Source organism: Cervus canadensis, chromosome 29 (genome assembly GCF_019320065.1).
Source record: "Cervus canadensis isolate Bull #8, Minnesota chromosome 29, ASM1932006v1, whole genome shotgun sequence".
Lineage (NCBI taxonomy): Eukaryota > Metazoa > Chordata > Mammalia > Artiodactyla > Cervidae > Cervus > Cervus canadensis.
The window spans coordinates 46,861,153-46,883,051 of record NC_057414.1 but is presented as its reverse complement, the minus strand read 5'-3'; the positions used below and the strand labels follow the sequence as shown (position 1 = coordinate 46,883,051).

The 21,899-nt window shown below is 50.5% G+C and overlaps 1 protein-coding gene across 2 annotated transcripts in view; it reads right to left on the bottom strand.

The window, feature by feature from the left end:
• The window catches only part of SHANK2 (SH3 and multiple ankyrin repeat domains 2), a 560,095-nt gene that overhangs the window by 439,069 nt on the left and 99,127 nt on the right, over nucleotides 1–21,899 (bottom strand). For both annotated transcript variants that reach the window (XM_043452087.1, XM_043452088.1), the window contains 2 exons: nucleotides 6,827–7,030; nucleotides 1,184–1,255 (listed from right to left, as the gene is read on the bottom strand). In XM_043452087.1, the coding sequence (XP_043308022.1) occupies nucleotides 1,184–1,255; nucleotides 6,827–7,030 (276 nt within the window). The remainder of the gene's footprint in view (nucleotides 1–1,183; nucleotides 1,256–6,826; nucleotides 7,031–21,899) is intronic.

Below are 21,899 nucleotides of genomic sequence, written 5' to 3'. Positions count from 1 at the left end.
TCTCCACCTGGATGCTTTCTGTATACCGTGGGAATAAAAATTCACAAATATCCAAGGACAGAGGACACACTTGGTTACACTGAATACCTTCACTGCTATTTACAAATGGATGTTATTTTAAAGGCACAAACACATTTTCATCATTTTCATCTACACGCTGGAGGGCAATTAAAAAACCAAAGGACCCACACTTGGAGTCTAAACACCCCTGTGCGGGCGGATCCCAGGGCTGGGCAGAGAAAGCCCAAGGGCAGCCTGACCTGTGCCTGAAAACCGCCAGAGCTGAAAGCACAGAGGGGACACGCCAAGGGGGTGGAGAGCCAGGCAGAAGGGCCACCAGCCACGTCTGGACAACTTGAGCACAAGAACAACGCGACTGGCAGGCGGCAACCCACTGAACACAGTGAAGATCCTCGCGTCCTTCCTGATACGAATGGGGGCGGAACACACACAAGGGGACCCTGCAGGGCGGGGAGGCCCCCTGTGCTCGTGGCCCCAGCTCAGCTCACCTGGGCAGGTCAGGGCTGGCTCGGGGAGGCCGTCAGGCAGCGACCCGATGCTGGCCTTCCCCAAGCTCCGCAGGAGATGCTCCAGGCTCCCCGGGGAGGGGTGGGGCACGGGGAGGGCATCCCCGAGCATCCCTGGGCATCCCACCGCGTCCTCTGTGCTGGGCGAGGTGCCCACCACAGGCCCCAGCGCACCCTGGACACGCACAGCGCCCCTGGCAGGGCACAGCGTGCCCGCAGAGCAGCCCACGGACCTTTGCTAACGCTCTCCTTCTGCCCTGCCGCCCTCGCGCAGCAGTCTGGCCTCCGAGCAGCTTATGTAAACACAACTTTAATCACAAGAGCGGCAGCAGCAGACATCTACTGCAGGGCTGGCCCCTATCTGGGCAGCGACGGCTCAGAGGGAATGGCCACCCCTCCTTCCAGAAAAACCAGGGGGAGGTGAGTAGAAAGCAGGGTCCCAGTCTCCTCTCTCAGTGACGTTACTTCCCTTCTACACGGGCATCTACCGAGCCTGCCTCCCACGGGAGGAGATGTCGGCGGTGTCTAACGGGGCTCTGGCAGCTGCAGGGGCCCCTTCAGCCCCAACATCTCCCGGGAAGAAGAACCACTGTCCGAGAACCGCGCTGATCTCTGGAGACGCCGCCGCGGGAAGGACACCAACACTCCTCGCTTACCTTCGTGTGCAGCTTGGCCAGCTGTTTCTCGTCCAGGTTGGTCTGTCTATACACCCGCTTCTTGTAGCGAAACTGACACAAAGAAACGGGGAGGGGGGGAAGGAAAACCAGGTAAGTATTTCACATGGCTGGCCGCTGAGAGGGAAAGCCGGCCTCCACCATGGCCGTCTCACCCACGGCAGGGGCCCCTGAGCAAACCCCGCAGCGCTAAATAAACCGTTTGTGTTCGAAGCGCAGAGACTGCGACAGCACATGAGTAACTTCTGCAGAGACGCTGCTGGAAAGTCACTAAGAGAAACGAGAGCAATCGGAGGGGCGAGCACCCCGGACCTGGTGTCCTCTGCCTCCTCTGCCAGTGAGCCAGTCTCCCTGCTGTCGGCGAGGCGCCAAATCGGGACCCACTTCTCACATCGGCCACGTCCCCAGCATCGGCCACCTTTATTAAACACGCATTAGAAGACCGAAGAATTGATGCTTTTGTGGTGTTGGAGAAGACTCTTGCGAGTCCCTTGGACAGCAAGGAGATACAACCAGACCACCCTAAAGGAAATCAACCCTGCATATTCCACTGGAAGGACTGATGCTAAAGCTGAAAGTTCAGTCCTTTGGCCACCTGATGGGAAGAGCCAGCTCATTGGAAAAGACCCTGATGCCGGGAAAGATTGAGGGCAGGAGAAGAAGGGGACGACAGAGGATGAGATGGCTCGATGGCATCACCAGCTCAACGGACATGAGTCTGAGCAGGCTCCGGGAGATAGTGAAGGACAGGGAAGCCTGGCACGCTGCAGTACATGGGGTCACAGAGCGTCGGACACAACTGAACAGCTGAACCACAACAGAAGCCCCAGCCCGGTGGAGCCGCCGGCCTGCGGTCTCCGCCTGGGACCTCAGAGCTCAGCCTCACTCCCTCAAACGTCAGGGCCTCCACCAACCTGGAGGATACAGGGGAACAGAGGGCATACCCTGGACAGGTGCAGTAACGGTGCCCAGGAGGGCGCGGCGGGGCTGCAGGCTGCTTCTGAATCCGCAGTGACCCCGCCTGACCACCCCCCGCTTCTCCCAGGTGCCCTGGATGCTTCTGTAGTAGATGCACCAGGGTGGGTTTGGGAAGATGCTGGCCGCTTGGGCGTCACTAGGTTTCTGGGTCGAAACATGGCTCCAATTCCAGCCCCATCACTGTCCCAGGGTAACCAAAAGTGGGGTCCAGCTGCTCACCATTCAGCCAATCAAGAGGCCAGGTTGGTGGAAAGGGGAGTTTGTTTGATTTTGGATGCTGGCCACTGGCAGTGGGGGCCAAGTGCCTCTTCAAAGGCTGACTCCCCTCCCAAACAGTCAGTGGGCAAGAGCTTTCACCGACGGAGGGAGGGGGCTGCAGGCACAGTCAGCTCTGACAAGCATCTTGAAATGGGTCATCAGTGGTCTGACCAGCGTCGTCTTGGTTGTTTTAGGTACAGCTCATCTTTAGTTGCAAGGTTGGTTTGTTCCCATTTCTTTGAGGCCAGTTCCCGGAACTGTGGCAGCTTATGTCCCGGCTGGGCTTCCCAGGCAGCACTAGTGGTACAGAACCCGCCTGCCAGGGCAGCTGACGTAAGAGACGTGGGTTCGGTCCCTGGGTCGGGAAGGAGGGCGTGGCAACCCACTCCAGTATTCTTGCCTGGAGAACTCCACGGACGAGGAGCCTGGCGGGCTACAGACGAGGGTCATGAAGAGTCAGACATGACTGAAGTCTTAGCACGCACACGTGCAAGGATGCACGTCACAGCTATAGTCTGGTCGCCGTGGAGTTAACTTCTTCCACCTGGTGGGGGTTTCAGGCTCTAAAAGACAGCTCCCAGGACATGACATGGCTCAGAGTATTATCTATAGCCCTTGAGGAAGAACTAAAAGTCCTTGACTTCACTTAGAGACTAACCTTTATGATTTGGTCTCCTTTGAACGTCTTCCTTTATTTCTACATGTTCTCCCTTGTCTGATTAAACTTATTCTTTGGGTAAAGTTCTTCCACAGACAAAAGGTGGGCAGAGGACATGGGGGGCCAGGACCACATGGTCCTGCTCCGTTTCACTAGCAGCTGAGTCACGGGGCTGAATGCCTGCCTCACCGGAGCCTCCGCTTCCTTGTCAGTCACACGGGGATCACACTCAAAGCTCCCAGGGCACCCCGGGAAGGAACATGAGCTTCCTGGCCCAGGACCAGCGCTGGGCAAACACTGTACCCTTCCCACCCCCACTTCCTTTGATTCCCCCCTCTCACTCCAAGGAGTTTAAATAACCACGGACGCGACATGAAGGCTCAGAGCCGGGGATGAGCTAACCCTGAAGGTCTGATTTCATTCACGTTTCCAGAGCGACCCCCTTATGGCCTCCCCCCAACTCCAAACAGAACAGCAATCCCGTAAGAAACCACATGCCTTGGTGCCACAGATAAGAACCTGTTATTATTTTTTTTTCTGGTGCCAAAGTAAACCAGTGCAATCAGAAAATCCTGTGAAACGCGGCAGCACCCAGTTCCTGGATCATGTGCTTTTGAGAACAGTCAGCGTCCATCCTCTTGAACCGACCTTGTGGGAGGAGACGCAGGCCGTTTTAGGATTCTGCCCCCTGGTTCTAGAGTCAACCAGGACACCACATCCAGGGGACGGCCGTGAAACCTCCCTGTTGCTTATCCTCATCTCAGACGAGAATGCTTGTCTTCTTCACCCGTCTTCATCCGTGGCCCTGGGGGCGTGGCTGCATGCGTGTGCCTCTGCTCAGCCGTGTCTGACTCTTCACAGCCCCACGGACGGCAGCCCGCCAGGCTCCTCTGTCCATGGGATTTTCCCTGGCAAGAATACTGGAGTGGGTGGCCATTTCCTCCTCCAGACGATCTTCCCAACCCAGGGATCGAACTCATGTCTCCTGCATTGGGAGGCAGATTCTTTACCACTGAGCCACTCGGGAAGCCCCTGGGAGTGACCTGAGAGACTGTAACAGTTTGCTAACTTGATGGATCTGTAGGACTTCAAGTCACTGGGTGCTTCTTCCAGTTATAAAAAAACACACTAGGGTCGGTAACATCTCTCGGCAGGAGGGTGAGCACTTACAGGAGAATGTCCTGCTTCCAGAGTCATAATCGTTTGCAACGTGTGGCTACAGAGGGACCCAGGCTCAGAAACACAAGTCCTTTTCTCGCCCTTCTCTCCATGTGTCGTAGGGAGCCAACCCTGTCCTACTGCAATGATCCAAGGCTCAGATCCACGATGCTCTGGCGTGTCCACCGCCAGGCCCGGCTCAGCCCCGCAGAGCAGACCATCCGGCAGGACGGTGGTCCAAGGAGATGAGTGAAGACATGTGTGAGCGATGCTTCCGTGGCAACGAGAGCGGACGGCAGGGGCAGCTGCAGCCCCGCCGCTGGGGCTTGCCCGTTTCCAGGCCGTGTGCTCAGAGCGGTGCTTCGTGGAGCAGCCCACCCGGGCCTCACGGCCGTGGAGAAGGCGGCCCGAAGGCTCCCCTGCCTTCACAGCTGGGAACCTGTGGCTCAGAGAGGCTGGGCGTGGGGAACACGCAGGGTCCCTCGGCGGCCAGGACGGGACCCAGGCTGTCTGAGGTCACAGCCCCGGCTCCCGTGGTCCCCGGGCAGGACGTCAGAAGCACACGTGCGTCAGCTGTTCTGGAAGCCAGGACAGCGGCTCTGGCTGCGCGGTTCCACCGGGCTCTCCCCGGCTTCCTCCTGTTCAGGGATTTGGGGGCGGGGGTGGGATGGGCCAGCCTTCCTCGAGATGCTTTCTGATCAAGAGCAGGCTCTGGACTTCCTGTTCCCACCTGTTTTACTGTCTTTATGGAAATTATCAGCCCCTAAAGGAGCTGTGGGTTTACTGCTCCTGGCCTGTCCCCTCCCACAGAGTGTAAGCTTCATCGGACCAGAACCCTGACTGTCCCGTGTCGAGAAAGGGCTGGTACTGAGCAGGCAGGCCCCCAACAAGGGGTTGGTCAATGGATCCCCACTTCACAGATGCAAACCGAGGCTGGGACAGGGGCCCACGTGACTCCCGAGAGGCACGTCAGCTTTTCCTCCGCGGGAAATCTTCTCCCTGGCCCAGGGCACACTGGGGATCGCAGAACCTCAGCCTCGACGTCCCCATCAGGCCTGGGAACGTGCAGGTGAGGTGCAGCCTCGGCCTTCTCTGACTTCAGAGACCTCGGCGTCTCTGACTTCAGACTCACCCCCATGAGGGCACAGATGCTACTCCTGGGCTCTCACCATCGGCCAGGCAGAAACGAATACCATCGCTTGATAACGAGGGGTGCGTGGGGCACCTGTAGAAACGTCCACGTTTCCTCCTACTCATGTCTCTGTGTTAATACCCCGTGTGTGGGGTGGGGGGGCCACTGGGAGACGGACCACTGTGTACACACCACTGTACACAGAACAGATGCCAACAAGGACCTGCCACACGGTGGGGGGACGCCACTCCGCACCCGTAATGGCCGATACGGGAGAAGACTCCATAAGAGGTGGATACACCTAAATGAATAACCGACTCACTCTGCGGTACACTCGAGGTTAGCACAGCGCCGTAAATCAACAACACTTCAGTAAAACTCAATTTAAAAAAAAGCTGAATAGACTCTGTATCCCGCTATCGTGTGAAAACCGGATAAATCTTAATGATGTTGAATGGGTCGTGGTGCTTTTCAGGTCTATGGTATCCTTCTACTTTCCTGTCTGTTCATTCTGTTAATTTTTGAGAGCTTGATACTGAAACTCCAACTAAAAAAAATCTTAATTTATCTACTTAAAAAATAATCGTAATACATTGTGGAACTGTATGTAACTTTGTTCTGTACTTTCCAAGTGTCCTGTAAATGTGTTATCATACTTTCATAATAAAATTTTTTATTTTTTAACTTAAATAATCTTAAAAAATGATGTGGAAATTCCGTATGTAAACCTGGGCTCCCCAGGGGCAGGGTCTGGGGACACCCCTTCTGTGGATGTGAGACGGCCAGTGGATGCCCCCCAAACGTCACGAGGCAGCCCACCTACCCAGGAGCACCTGACCAGCCACAGGGGCTCACAGCCCACTGGTCACTAACGAGACTCAAGCTTCTGACTTCAGCTGGATGGCCGCCGGCCACCCACGCCAGGGAGAGACCCAGTGGGGCAGAAGCAAAGCCCACTCTGCACCGCGAGACTCAAAGGTCCCGGGGACAAGACCCACGGTCCGCTCACAGCAAGACATCCCTGCAGCAGGACGTCCCTCCAAGTCCGTCCGATCCATGGTGAGAAAACAGACAGCTACGCATTGCATGTGCGCCTGCTAAGTCACTTCAGTCGTGTCTGACTCTTCACCACCCCGTGGACTGTAGCCCACCAGGATCCTCTGTCCATGGGATTCACCAGGCAAGAACACTGGAGTGGGTTGCATGCCCTCCTCCAGGGGATCTTCCCCACCCAGGGATCGAACCCGAGTCTCTTACGTCTCCTGCACTGGCAGGCGGGTTCTTTACCACCTGGTCTGCAGATCAGGACAGAATCACCTGTGAGCTCACGAATGCAAACTATTGATTTAAGAGTGACTTCCAAACAGGAGTCAAACGCGGAGTCTGGGAAGGCGCCCCACCCCCCCGCCCCATCGCGCCGGCTCTGGGCAGGCGGCCGTACCTCCAGGGACGGGATGCCCTTGCCCGTGGGCTGCGGGTACTCGCGCAACAGCCGCTCCTCGTCCAGGAACTTGCCGTCGCGCCCGTCACTGGCCGGCTGGAACAGCCCGTAGTTCAGGACGTCCTTCAGGCTCTGGTTCAGTGAGCACAGAATCCGCTGCTTTGCGACCCACACCGTAGCATCCGGGTTGAATCGAATGCACTTCTGCGGGGAGGACAAGACCCCTGGTTAGTGATGCAGGAACCCCCCGGGGCAGGTGGTCAGAGATGCCCAAGGGGCCTCCATTCCATCCTGAGGGCTCCTCTGAGCTCTGGACTCCCTGGCTTTAAGGTGAAAACCATGACCCTCTTGTCTCCTTGGCAAATATAAAAGGGGAAAAGCTCAGATGGAATCACTGATTCCGGGGCCCCAGTTCTCACTCCGGGACCAGCTGCTTTTTCTGGTCACCACTCACCATCACTGACTGCCTTGGGCAGTTCTCTCACTTGGACAGAGTTTCTCAAACTTCCCTGCTTGTTAAAACACACATGGATGACCCTGCACCCTCCCGGAAGAGTGTCCCATGCAGCAGGTCTGGGTCCGACCGCAAAGCTGCCTTTCTCACAAGTTTCAAGGTGATGTGACCGCAGCTGACCCAGGAAACAGACTGAGGACCATGGCTCGAGCAAATCATAGCGTAGCTGAATTTCTACACCGATGGCTCCCCGTTGACATCTCACGGACAGATAGATGTCTCCTTTCCTCACTTCACTGACGGGAGAGCCCGGGGCACCGGCGGCTGCGCCCCACCCACCTGACTGTAAAAACACTCACAGCGCCCGTCCCAAGCCATAAAGGAGGCGACTATGAGAAAGGGTTTGACTTAGAAATCATATCCGGTGCCATGAAAGTTAATTTTTGAAAAGGTTACATGGTACAGACGGTTCCCGCAGACCAACCGTGAACACTTTTCAAGAACAGAACAGCGCCGCTAGGATCTGAACATGCGACTTGGTCTCAAGTCCCAGGTCCCATCCGTGAGACCCGCCCACGAGCCAGGAAAACAAGGCTAGGCCGAGTCCACTTCTGACCGCAATTAAAGTTATGTTCTACTGCACAGCCATCAGCAGGGGTTCAAAACTTGGCTTACTCGCTGTGAAAGTATTCGGGTAGAAGAGGACTGACCGCGCCAGAGGCTGGAGCCAGGCCTCTGCAGGGGCGCCCGCACGCCCGAGGCGGCGCCAGGGCCCTTCTCTCTCCCTGACCCTCCGCCTGGGCCGCGCCTCCCGGGAGGTAAGAGGATCCCGCTTTTCTCAACAATGCGGTTGGTGGAGCAGGCAGCCCGGAATCCCACCGCCAGGAAACCTGACCCCATGGGTATGGATGTGCCATCTGTCCGTCTCCAATGGCAAAGACCAAACTGGAGAGTAAGGCTCAGAGTTCGTCTCTGGGCCGAGAGGCGGGTGGGGACCCGGCTGTTCACTTCGGGGACTGCCAGCCACCCCCCGCCACCTCGGGCTGAGGAAGAAGAGTGTCTGCGAACTCCCAGTCCTTCTGAGCTCTCCCAGCTGTGACCAAGTGGGGCTGTGCATCCCCCTGCAATTCCTGCTTGGAGAATCCTTGCTGGCCTCTGGTTCCAGCTGCACGGACAACGCCAGTTCCCTTAGACACCAGCGTCCAGAGGGCCCGAGGGTCCCTCCCTGTGGCTGGCAGAAAGGAAGCTGCCAGCAGGCGGGTGCTGAGCGGAGCACAGCTGGGAGGCGGGCCCCAGGGAGTCCGTGTGGCATTTGTAGGTGGTCCCAGAGATTCCTGGCGCCCACTGGCGCTCAGTGGGCAGAGCTGGGGAGGCTGCCTCTGTGCACTGTGGTGGGCGGGCCCTGCACGACGAAGGGATGTCCTGCTCCAAAAATGCCAGGAGGGCCCCGCTGAGAAACTGCTAGAAGGGACAGGAGCTCGGAGGTCAGAAAGGCTCGGGTTTATGACCCAGCCACATAGTCTAACCTTGTGATCCTGGGCAAACTCAGCTGCTCAGCAGTTTCCCTGTTTCTGCGATGAAAACCACCCCAACTACACAACCTGCAGGTCTGTTGTAAGGATCATACAGAACAGACGATAAGTGCTGTTACAGGCTGAACTGTGTCCCTCCCAAAAAAGGTAAGGGTTCCTACTCCTTAAGGAGCTCCGAGTCTATCTAGCAGGGGGTAATGATCATGACGATATTGGTGGTGATGACGGCGGTGAAGATGGTGACAATGGATAATAACACTGCCTATTAACGCATAGGTGTGGAATCTAGAAAAATGGCGTGCTGTTGTTGTTCAGTCACCAAGTCATGTCTGACCCTTTCGAGACCCCATGGACTGCAGCCCGCCAGGCTCCTTTGTCCATGGGAGTCTCCAGGCGAGAATACTGATGTGGGTCACTGTTTCCTTCTCCAGGGAATTTTCCCAACCCAGGGATCAAACTGGCATCTCCTGCACTGGCAGGCGGATTCTCCACCACCGAGCCACCAGGGAAGCCGCAGAAAAATGGTGGAGAGGATCTTATTTGCAAAACGCGGAAATACAGACACAGACACAGAGAACAGCACAGACACCCAGGCGGGGAAAGCGGATGGGGTGAACTGGGAGATAGAACTGACGTATATATCCTATTCACGACCATGTGTAAAACAGATAAGTAACAAGAACCTACCTTATAGCACAGGAAGCTCTACTCAGGGCTCTGTGATGATGTAAATGGGAAGGACATCCGAAAAGAAAGAGATATATAAATATTATATAAATATACACTTAACATAGTTGGTTCACTTGGCTGTGCAGCAGAGGCTAATACAACTAGTAAAGCAACTAGACTCCAATAAAAATTTTACATTTTTTTAGAAATAAATAAAAAGGACTCAGACAAAACTGAAAACAAACAAAAAGACATGGCAAGAGAATTCTATGTGAGAGAGTAAATTGCTCTCCAAATCTGTCCTGGGCCCTGGGAAGCGGAGCTGATGGCAATGGTGGTTTTGTAAGATGTTATAGGAGTAAGAGGCTTGAAACACACAAAGCTTGAAAGAATGGTAAATACTACACTGCGTGAAATACGCGTCATTAGAGGGAGCCATCTGGGGGCCAAGGGAAGAACCATCAACAACACAGGCTGAATTACGTATCTGTTCAGATCACCTCCTCCACTCGCTCACAGACCTCAGCTGAGACTTAAATTCAGCTCATTCTTGACTTTCTCCAGCAAAAAGCCAGGAGGAAGAGGAGGGGGGGAGGGGAACTGACAAAGCCTTCGGGGGGTCATCGTGCTGCGGGAGCCCCCTGCATCACCCCTGCATCCCGGATACGGAGCTGGAGACACAGAGCCCTGTGCTTTCAGCAAGAAAGCACGATATTCTGAAAGAAATCCCTGCTTCTGAGCATGTCTTTCATTGCGAAAGAAGCACGTTTCCTGTCATCCTCAATGCTTTCATGATGCATTTCAAAGACTCTCAGTAAACAGAACCTGCCAGGAGTCATTTAGAGGTCATCGAGGGGTGCCTGGTCTCTGAGAGCCGTTCACCCACCACTTGCGAACCTCTGCCCCCCAAACTGTGACTGGGATGGTTTCCAAATGCAATTGCCCAAATGAAATGATGCTTCTTACTGTGGACAAAGATCCATCAGGCTGGGCTCATGGTGGAGAATAGCCAAATGCTGTCACAGGTCACACGTGAAGGGATGTATACAGAAGGGGGAAAACCGTGGGTGACCTTGACCGAGAAGGACAGCCTGGTCCGAGGAAGGTGACGGCCAGGAGCCACACTGGTGCTTCTGAATGTTTAAGCACTAACAAAGGCCAAAGTGGCCACAGGTTAGGGTTCTTCCAATCAGGATAACATTTTTCAAAGGATAAAAGTTTCAGAGCAGCCCCTGACACTGTGATGAAGCGGTGGGCAGACCTGGTGACCTTTGAGGGGCCAGCTAGTGATCCTCTGTACCATCAAAGTCCCGGCACCTGAGAGGCACTGGCTTGGGCTCTGCCAGAGATTCCCGCCCTCCCTGGAGGTGAGTTTGTTTTCCTTGTCAGTCCCCATGATTTCCGGCAAGCACAGAGCAAAGTGGAGGATCTGATGCTGGCTAAGAGGTCCTCCCAGAAGCGGTAAGAGCAGAAGGAGGAGGATTAAGCTGTGCTGACAGCAAACTCAAGGTGCTCACCATGTGCCTGCCAGCCCAGCGAAGAAAGTGCGTCAAATCCATCATCTGCTCCCCGTGTTCTCCTGGTGGAGGTATCAGCAGCCCCAAGCCCAGAAGGGAACACCCTGGACCCTCAGGTCTGCCCCCAGCATCACACAGCTGCCAGAGGCGGGGCTGGAATGAAGGGACCTGAGGGCTGAGGAGTTTCAACTTGGCCCCACAGCACAGGATGCAGCCATGAACTGGGAGGGTTCACCCAGGGGGCCGTGAGGTGGAGTCCAGGGGAGAGGGGGAGACGGGGGAGGTGTGGCCCAGCGCACAGGGCCAGACACTGCGCCCATCAAGCAGAGTAAGAGCTCCCGTCCGTCCGCCTAGAAAGGAGGGTGGTGAGCAGAGCATCAGAAGTGGGAGCCACAGAACTCCAACCACGGATCCGAGGGTCTCCCCTCGGCTTTGACACAAAAGATTGAATACTGATGGTTCGCGCCCTCTTTCTGCCCGTTCTGGACCATTCTCATCAGCCCGGGACACGACACGCGGGAGGAGGAGAGCTCTGCGCTTCCCCAGGGTGGTCTCTGAACCACAGCATTCCCACCACAACGTGAGATTTACAAAGCTTCTGACAGGATGTGCAATAATTCCAGAGCCAGGCATTACTTTCTCTAAGGGATTTAAGAGGGTATTAACACACAGCTTAAGAAGATGAGCACACCAAGCCAGACGTCTGCCGTCCGGGCCACAGAGCCCCCGAGGGCTGCACCGATCGCGCTCACGGACGAAGCGTCAGCCTCACATCTAACAGGGAGAGGCAGCGCAGAATCCCTACAGCACACAATGCTGGGGCTGGTTAAACAGGCTTTTGATTTTTTTAGTGATACGTACGAAAATAAAGCTCCTCCTGGCCTTTAGTGAGCTGCCCCAGGACATGAGTGACAACCAGCTTGGTCACAGCCCAACTTTCTCGCCGGCTTTCACCAGAGAGCCCCTAAGCCTTCCCCTTTGGTTTAAACAACCGATGACGCATCAATCTCCTGATTAAAACCGTGGAGTGTAAACCACTGCACTTAAGGACAGTGAGGCTGATTACCATCACGTCACAGAGAAAACGGAGGTGGGGGGAGTCAGGGGCCACGGGGAGGGGGCTCTCCTTGGCCTTAGCAAGCAACTAACGAAACCACAAAGAAAACCAGATTCCACGCTTCTGTCCCCGCCAAGTGATCCAAATGCACACTACAAAGGACAAAGCAGGGTGGCTCAGAGTAGAGAGAAAGATCCAAACCGTATATTTCTGCATAAGGCAAAGAGAATAAGTGGATGGGCAGACGGATGGACAGAAAGATGGATGGATTGCTGGCTGAATGGATGAATGACTGGATGGATGGATGAATGGATGGATGGATGGAGAGAAGGATGGATGAAGGGAGAGACGCATGGATGGATGGACAGGTGGACAGATGGCTGGCTGGCTGGCTGGGCGGATGGAGGGACAGATGGATGGATGGATGGATGGGTGGGTGCATGGATGGATGGATGGACAGATGGATGAATGGATGGACAACTGGATGGAGAGATGGATGGGTGGATGGGTGGACAGATGGATGGATGAACAGATGGATGGATAGATGGCTGGGTGGATGAATGGATGGATGCATGGATGGATGGATGGATGGATGCATGGATGGACAAATGGACAGATGGATGGATGGTGTAAGGAGAGATGGATGGATGGATGAATAAATGGATGGATAACAACAATAAAGACAAACCTTAAAAACATAACATCTAGTGGAAAACATAAGTTACAAATGACATGCCCAGCATGATATCAGGTTACCTATAATTTCTTTTTTTACTCAACAACACAACACCATATAGTGACCGCTGACACACACAGAAGAACAAGGGACGAGTGGGGTTCACGACAACATCTGCCCCTGAGCAGAATGGCCAGGAGGCTGAGAGAGACACTGACTTTATCTGAAGCATTCTAACCCTGTAATTAAAAAATGACAAAATGTTAACCACTGTCAATTCTGCATAATAAATCATAAAAACTGGTATGGATAGTATTATTCTTTGTCTTTTCCTGTATTTTCAATTTTCTCTAAATTAAAAAAAGATACATCAATCTGGAACCTGAGGTGTTCCTCGGTCTCTTGAGGGTTTCCCTGGCTGGACTGGAGTCAGCCTTGGACCACACTCCAAGCTGGAAACACCACTCTCGAATGAAGGACGTGATCACTGTTGTCTCCTTCTGCCCACTGAGTCCTCTTTGAGGACTTTTTTTAGGGCAGAACATGTACTCAAGTCAGGGTCACACACAACTAACTTTCTAATTAAGTCTAAAATCCCAAACGAATTTCCTTGTGGTCAGCAAACAGCGGGTGGGTAAGGAAAACCTGAAGACAAATGGCAGTGTGACAGACGAAGAATGCTCTCATCTCTGTGCTGCCCAGGCTGTGGGCAACCCGAGGCCAGTGAATGGAGGCGTTTAAGGTCAACGGGATAAGTGTCGTTCTGTGGGGAAGACTTGTGGGGAGGGGCTTGCCTCCAACAGGAGAGGCAGACAACAGGAGTAAATAAATAGAAGCCTTCTTCCCAGGCCACGCATCGCCGATGCCACCAACACAGAACCTCCAGGACAGGCAAATCCAGAGACAGAAGGCAGACCAGTGGTTGCCAGGGACTGGGGTAGGGGGCGGGGAGTCCCTAGGGGAGGGAGGTGGGGAACCCCTGGGGCAGGGGGTGGGGAATCCCCACCAATGGGTATGGGGTTTCTTTCTGGGGTGATAAAAATAAGATTGACTGTGGTGGTGGGTACCCTCACCTCTGAATTAACTAAAATTCATTGAATTGTACACTTTTAATGGGAAAACGGTATGGTGCGTGCACGGCATGTGAGTGACATCTCTATTTTTAAAAGAAAAGGAGTCTGTTTTTGTTCCTTTCCTGAGAAGGTGCAAAGATGCAGGCAGTACATTTAAAACCAAGTTGCCACCAGTCGCCCTCAAGGACCCTTTCTTTCCTGGCCAGAGCACAGGCTCCTGTGAGAGTCACATCCGCTCTGATGACCCCGACTCTCTCATCAGGAACCTGCCCCCGTCTCCACTTTCTCCCGCTGCCCCTGGCCCCAGATTCTTGCAGGGACCCCCTACCTGCCTCTGCTTCCTTCCGTCCTCCCCTGAGAGAAGCTGAGAGAAGAGGTCACGCGCTCTGCAGCAAACCTTTCCGAAGCCCTCACTGTTCTTCAGGGGGAATCACACCCCACCCCACCTCGGCCCCTACACACCGCCCTCCGCCCCGAGCACCCACCTGGCTGGCAGCCGTGACCTCCTCCGCTGCTCTGACACACCAGCCCCATTCATCCCCACCTCCGGCATGCCGTTCCTACAACCCTCTGCCCAGAAGGTTCTGGCCAAAGATCTTTACAAGCTCATTTCTCATCACCTGGGGCTCAACTCGGAAGTCACCCCTTGTGCAGTGCAGGCAAGGGCTGAGATGAATTCGTGATTCCTAAACGTGGAGCTGGTGGATCTGCAGGGGATGGGGTGCCGTGTACACTTGACCCGACCCTAAAACCAGAGAGACTCGCGGAGGGAGGGCGGTTCTACAACAAAATGGCAACTGGGTTCACATTTAAAAATTCACTTTTAGTAGGTGCAGAACACTTCTGAGGAAAGAGGCATCTGCAGCCCCCCAGAGGGAAGATGGGAGAGACGGGGCTGGGGTGGGGAGATGGTGACGCTGGTTCAAAGGGATTCAGAAGCTCCAGGGTGGGACCTGTCAGTGCACTGGCTGAGGGCGATGGCAGGCCCTGGGTAACTCCTGGGTTCTGGCTCAGACAAAGGAATCAGAGAAGGTTCATAGCCCAAAGTGGGAACCAGCCAACTGACCATCACCAGGGGAGGGAACGAGCCACATGATCAGTAAGTTACTACTCGGCGATAAGAAGAAATAAAATACAGACGGATGCCGCCATGCGGACGAGCCTCACAGCCGTGCTACTGGTTGAGACAAGCCAGACGTGAAAGCCCACACACCACGTGACGTGCTCACGTGGATCGTCCAGAAGAGGAGACTCCGTGTGTGGAGACAGACACGGTCAGCGATTGTCAGGGCTGGAAGGGGGATGGAGGATGAGCGGCAAAGAGGAACAACGCGGGTGATGGGCCGAGTCCAGACCCGGATGGTGGGTGCACCAGCTCAGCAGACTTACTGAAAACCACTGGATGGTGCCCTTCAAGGGAGTGAACTTCACGGCCTGTAATGACACCTCCATAAGGTTAGGATTTTCCACGCTAACCACGGCGGCGGGGAGAGGGACCCTGTGGGCCAAGTTTGGAGGGTCAGAGGGAAGGGGACAGCGTGGTGTCATCTGTTCTGGACCATCTGAGTCAAGGGGCCTCTGAGCTTCCGACTGAGAATGTTTCAAGAGAGAAATGAAGTCTGTGCCCCGGACGGGAGGTCCAGCCGGAGACGTGACCATGGGCAGCGGGCGCTGGACAGACATGGGTGCTAACAGGGCCTCCTGTGGGGGGCCGGGGAGAGCCTCGCTGAGCCCGGCTGTCATGAGGGATGAGAGTCCCCCGAGAAGGAATCCTGTCTGAACAAGACAAGCCCGGGAAGCAGGGGACCCCGAGGGCTGGGCTGCAGTGGCCAGGCTCGGCCAACCAGTCCCTTGGCCTGAGCCTCCCGCTCTCCGCTGACCCAGTGCCTGGAAGTCCAGAGAACACGGCAGAAGGTCCATCCAACCCACCTCATCCTCCGCCCAGGGAAAAACACTGCCAAGGGAACCGAGGCCACATCTGGGAGTGGAACTAAATCTGGAAGGAGACTCCAACCCCCGGGGAGCCCAGAGTGATGAACGGGACACCTGCCCGGCCATGCACTCTGATGGAGCATCTGAAGGCAACCAGCCACTCCTGCACAGGCCCTTCCAGAACCTTCTCTCACAATGCACGCCCACCTCCTGGTCTTTGCAGAGCCAGAGGCCAGTCATAGGGGCTGGATTCTCAGCTACCGCAGGAGATGGACTCAAAAAACTGCCAGGACAGGCTAAAGTCCACCCCTTATTCAACAACACAGGAAGCCTCAGATGTGAAAAGCAAATATGATGGTTGTCTGTGGCAACAGGATAAAGGAGGGATTAAAAACCCAATGGAGGAAGATGGCGGAGGAGTAGGACGGGGAGACCACTTTCTCTCCTACAAATTCATCAAAAGAATAACTGAACGCAGAGCAAACTTCGCAAAACAACTTCGGATCGCTAGCTGAGGTCATCAGGCGCCCAGAAAAGCAGCCCATTGTCTTCGAAAGGAGGGCTGTATAGTTGGAGAAGTCCTGAGACTACAGGAAGAAGAAAACTAAAATCCAGAGGCAGGAGACTTAAGCCCAAAACCTGAGAACACCAGAAAACTCCTGACTACATGGAACTTTAAGTAATAAGTGACCGTCCAAAAGCCTCCATACCTACACTGAAACCAACCACCACCCAAGAGCCAATAAGTTTTAGAGCAAGACATACCACGCAAATTCTCCAGCAACGCAGGAACATAGCCCTGAACATCAACATACAGGCTGCCCAAGGACACACCTAACACATAGACCCATCTCAAAACTCATTACTGGGCACTCCATTGCTCTCCAAAGAAAAGAAATCAAGTTCCACGCACCAGAACACTGACGCAAGCTCCCCTAACCAGGAAATCTTGACAAGCCAATCGTCTAACCCCACCCACTGGGTTAATCCTCCACAATAAAAAGGAACCACAGACCTCCAGAATACAGAAAGCCCACTCCAGATACAGCAATCTAAACAAGATGAAAAGGCAAAGAAATACCCAACAGGTAAAGGAACATGAAAAATGCCCACCAAGTCAAACAAAAGAGGAGGAGATAGGGAATCTACCTGAAAAAGAATTTAGAATAATGATAATAAAAATGATCCAAAATCTTGAAAACAAAATGGAGTTACAGATAAATAGCCTGGAAACAAAGATTGAAAAGATTCAAGAACTGTTTAATAAAGACCTAGAAGAAATAAAAAAGAGTCAATTAAAAATGAATAATGCAATGAATGAGATCAAAAACACTTTGGAGGGAACCAAGAGTAGAATAACGGAGGCAGAAGATAGGATAAGTGAGGTAGAAGATAAAATGGTGGAAATAAATGAAGCAGAGAGGAAAAAAGAAAAAAGGATCAAAAGAAATGAGGACAACCTCAGGGACCTCTGGGACACTGTGAAACGCCCCAACATTCGAATCATAGGAGTTCCAGAAGAAGAAGACAAAAAGAAAGGCCATGAGAAAATACTCGAGGAGATAATAGCTGAAAACTTCCCTAAAATGGGGAAGGAAATAGCCACCCAAATCCAAGAAACCCAGAGAGTCCCAAACAGGATAAACCCAAGGCGAAACACCCCAAGACACATATTAATCAAATTAACAAAGATCAAACACAAAGAACAAATATTAAAAGCAGCAAGGGAAAACAACAAATAACACACAAAGGGATTCCCATAAGGATAAACAGCTGATCTATCAATAGAAACCCTCCAGGCCAGAAGGGAATGGCAGGACGTACTGAAAGTAATGAAAGAGAATAACCTACAACCTAGATTACTGTATCCAGCAAGGATCTCATTCAGATATGAAGGAGAATTCAAAAGCTTTACAGATAAGCAAAAGCTGAGAGAATTCAGCACCACCAAACCAGCTCTTCAACAAATGCTAAAGGATCTTCTCTAGACAGGAAAAACAGAAAGGTTGTATAAACGTGAACCCAAAACAACAAAGTAAATGGCAACGGGACCACACCTATCAATAATTACCTTAAATGTAAATGGGTTGAATGCCCCAACCAAAAGACAAAGATTGGCTGAATGGATACAAAAACAAGACCCCTATATATGCTGTCTACAAGAGACCCACCTCAAAACAAGAGACACATACAGACTGAAAGTGAAGGGCTGGAAAAAAATATTTCATGCAAACGGAGACCAAAAGAAAGCAGGAGTCGCAATACTCATATCAGATAAAATAGACTTTCAAATAAAGGATGTGAAAAGAGACAAAGAAGGACACTACATAATGATCAAAGGATCAATCCAAGAAGAAGATATAACAATTATAAATATATATGCACCCAACATAGGAGCACCACAATATGTACGGCAAACGCTAACGAGTATGAAAGAGGAAATTAATAGTAACACAATAATAGTGGGAGACTTTAATACCCCACTCACAACTATGGATAGATCAACTAAACAGAAAATTAACAAGGAAACACAAACCTTAAATGACACAATGGACCAGCTAGACCTAATTGATATCTATAGGACATTTCACCCCAAAACAATCAACTTCACCTTTTTCTCAAGTGCACACGAACATTCTCCAGAATAGATCACATCCTGGGCCATAAATCTGGTCTTGGAAAATTCAAAAAAATTGAAATCATTCCAGTCATCTTTTCTGACCACAGTGCAGTAAGATTAGATCTCAATTACAGGAAAAAAAATTGTTAAAAATTCAAACATATGGAGGCTAAATAACATGCTTCTGAATAACCAACAAATCATAGAAGAAATCAAAAAAGAAATCAAAATATGCATAGAAATGAATGAAAATGAAAACACAACAACCCAAAACCTATGGGACACTGTAAAAGCAGTGCTAAGGGGAAGGTTCATAGCATTACAGGCTTACATCAAGAAACAAGAAAAAAACCAAATAAATAACCTAACTCTACACCTAAAGCAATTAGAGAAGGAAGAAATGAAGAACCCCAGAGTTAGCAGAAGGAAAGAAATCTTAAAAATCAGGGCAGAAATAAATGCAAAAGAAACTAAAGAGACCATAGCAAAAATCAACAAAGCTAAAAGCTGGTTTTTTGAAAAAATAAACAAAATTGACAAACCATTAGCAAGACTCATTAAGAAACAAAGAGAGAAGAACCAAATTAACAAAATTAGAAATGAAAATGGAGAGATCACAACAGACAACACTGAAATACAAAGGATCATAAGAGACTACTACCAGCAGCTCTATGCCAATAAAATGGACAACTTGGATGAAATGACAAATTCTTAGAAAAGTATAACTTTCCAAAACTGAACCAGGAAGAAATAGAAGATCTTAACAGACCCATCACAAGCAAGGAAATCGAAACTGTAATCAAAAATCTTCCAGCAAACAAAAGCCCAGGACCAGATGGCTTCACAGCTGAATTCTACCAAAAATTTAGAGAAGAGCTAACACCTATCTTACTCAAACTCTTCCAGAAAATTGCAGATGAAGGTAAACTTCCAAACTCATTCTATGAGGCCACCATCACCCTAATTCCAAAACCAGACAAAGATGCCACAAAAAAAGAAAACTACAGGCCAATATCACTGATGAACATAGATGCAAAAATCCTTAACAAAATTCTAGCAAACAGAATCCAACAACATATTAAAAAAATCATACACCATGACCAAGTGGGCTTTATCCCAGGAATGCAAGGATTCTTTAATATCCGCAAATCAATCAATGTAATACACCACATTAACAAATTGAAAGATAAAACCATATGATTATCTCAATAGATGCAGAAAAAGCCTTTGACAAAAATTCAACATCCATTTATGATTAAAAAAACTCTCCAGAAAGCAGGAATAGAAGGAACATACCTCAACATAATAAAAGCTATATATGACAAACCAACAGCAAGCATTACCCTCAATGGTGAAAAATTGAAAGCATTTCCCCTGAAATCAGGAACAAGACAAGGGTGCCCACTCTCACCACTACTATTCAACAAAGGTGTTGGAAGTTCTGGCCAACAGCAATCAGAGCAGAAAAAGAAAGTAAAAGGAATCCAGATAGGACAGAGAAAGCAGTAAAACCTCACTGTTGCAGATGACATGATCCTCTATATAAAAACCCTTAAGACTCTGACAGAAAATTACTAGAGCTAATCAATGAATATAGTAAAGTTGCAGGATAAAAATTAACACAAGAAATCCCCTTGCATTCCCATATACTAACAATGAAAAAACCAGAAAGAAATTAAGAACAATACCATTCACGTCATTGCAACAAAAAGAATAAATACTTAGGAGTATATCTACCTAAAGAAACAAAAGACCTATACATAGAAAACTATAAAACACTCATGAAAGAAATCAAAGAGGACACAAACAGATGGAGAAACACACCGTGTTCATGGATTGGAAGAATCAATATTGTCAAAATGGCTATTCTACCCAAAGCAATCTATAGATTCAATGCAATCCCTATCAAGCTACCAACGGTATTTTTCACAGAACTAGACAAAGAATTTCACAATTTGTATGGAAATACAAAAAACCTCGAATAGCCAAAGTAATCTTGAGAAAGAAGAATGGAACTGGAGGAATCAACCTGCCTGACTTCAGACTCTACTACAAAGCCACAGTCATCAAGACAGTATGGTACCTGGCACAAAGACAGAAATATAGATCAATGGAACAGAATAGAAAGCCCAGAGATAAATCCACGAACCTATGGACACCTTATCTTTGACAAAGGAGGCAATGATATACAATGGAAAAAAGACAACCTCTTTAACAAGTGGTGCTGGGAAAACTGGTCAACCACTTGTAAAAGAATGAAACTAGAACACTTTCTAACACCATACACAAAAATAAACTCAAAATGGATTAAAGATCTAAATGTAAGACCAGAAACTATAAAACTCCTAGAGGAGAACATAGGCAAAACACTCTCCGACATAAATCACAGCAAGATCCTCTATGACCCACCTCCCAGAATATTGGAAATAAAAGCAAAACTAAACAAATGGGACCTAATGAAACTTAAAAGCTTTTGCACTACAAAGGAAACTATAAGTAAGGTGAAAAGACAGCCCTCAGATTGGGAGAAAATAATAGCAAATGAAGAAACAGACAAAGGATTAATCTCAAAAATATACAAGCAACTCCTGCAGCTCAATTCCAGAAAAATAAATGACCAATCAAAAAATGGGCCAAAGAACTAAACAGACATTTCTCCAAAGAAGACATACAGATGGCTAACAAACACATGAAAAGGTGCTCAACATCACTCATTATTAGAGAAATGCAAATCAAAACCACAATGAGGTACCATTACACGCCAGTCAGGATGGCTGCTATCCAAAAGTCTACAAGCAATAAATGCTGGAGAGGGTGTGGAGAAAAGGGAACCCTCTTACACTGTTGGTGGGAATGCAAACTAGTACAGCCGCTATGGAAAACAGTGTGGAGATTTCTTAAAAAACTGGAAATAGAACTGCCATATGACCCAGCAATCCCACTTCTGGGCATACACACTGAGGAAACCAGATCTGAAAGAGACACGTGCACCCCAATGTTCATCGCAGCACTGTTTATAATAGCCAGGACATGGAAGCACCCTAGATGCCCATCAGCAGATGAATGGATAAGGAAGCTGTGGTACATATACACCATGGAATATTACTCAGCCATTAAAAAGAATTCATTTGAACCAGTCCTAACGAGATGGATGAAGCTGGAGCCCATTATACAGAGTGAAGTAAGCCAGAAAGATAAAGAACATTACAGCATACTAACACATATATATGGAATTTAGAAAGGTGATAACGATACACCTATATGCAAACAGAAAAAAGAGCACAGAAATACAGAACAGAACCTTTTGAACTTTGTGGGAGAAGGTTTGAGGGTGGATATTTCACAGAACAGCATGTATACTATCTATGGTGAAACAGATCACCAGCCCAGGTGGGATGCATGAGACAAGTGCTCCGGCCTGGTGCACTGGGAAGACCCAGAGGAATCGGGTGGAGAGGGAGGTGGGAGGGGGGATCGGGATTGGGAATACATGTAAATCCATGGCTGATTAATATCAATGTATGACAAAACCCACTGGAAAAA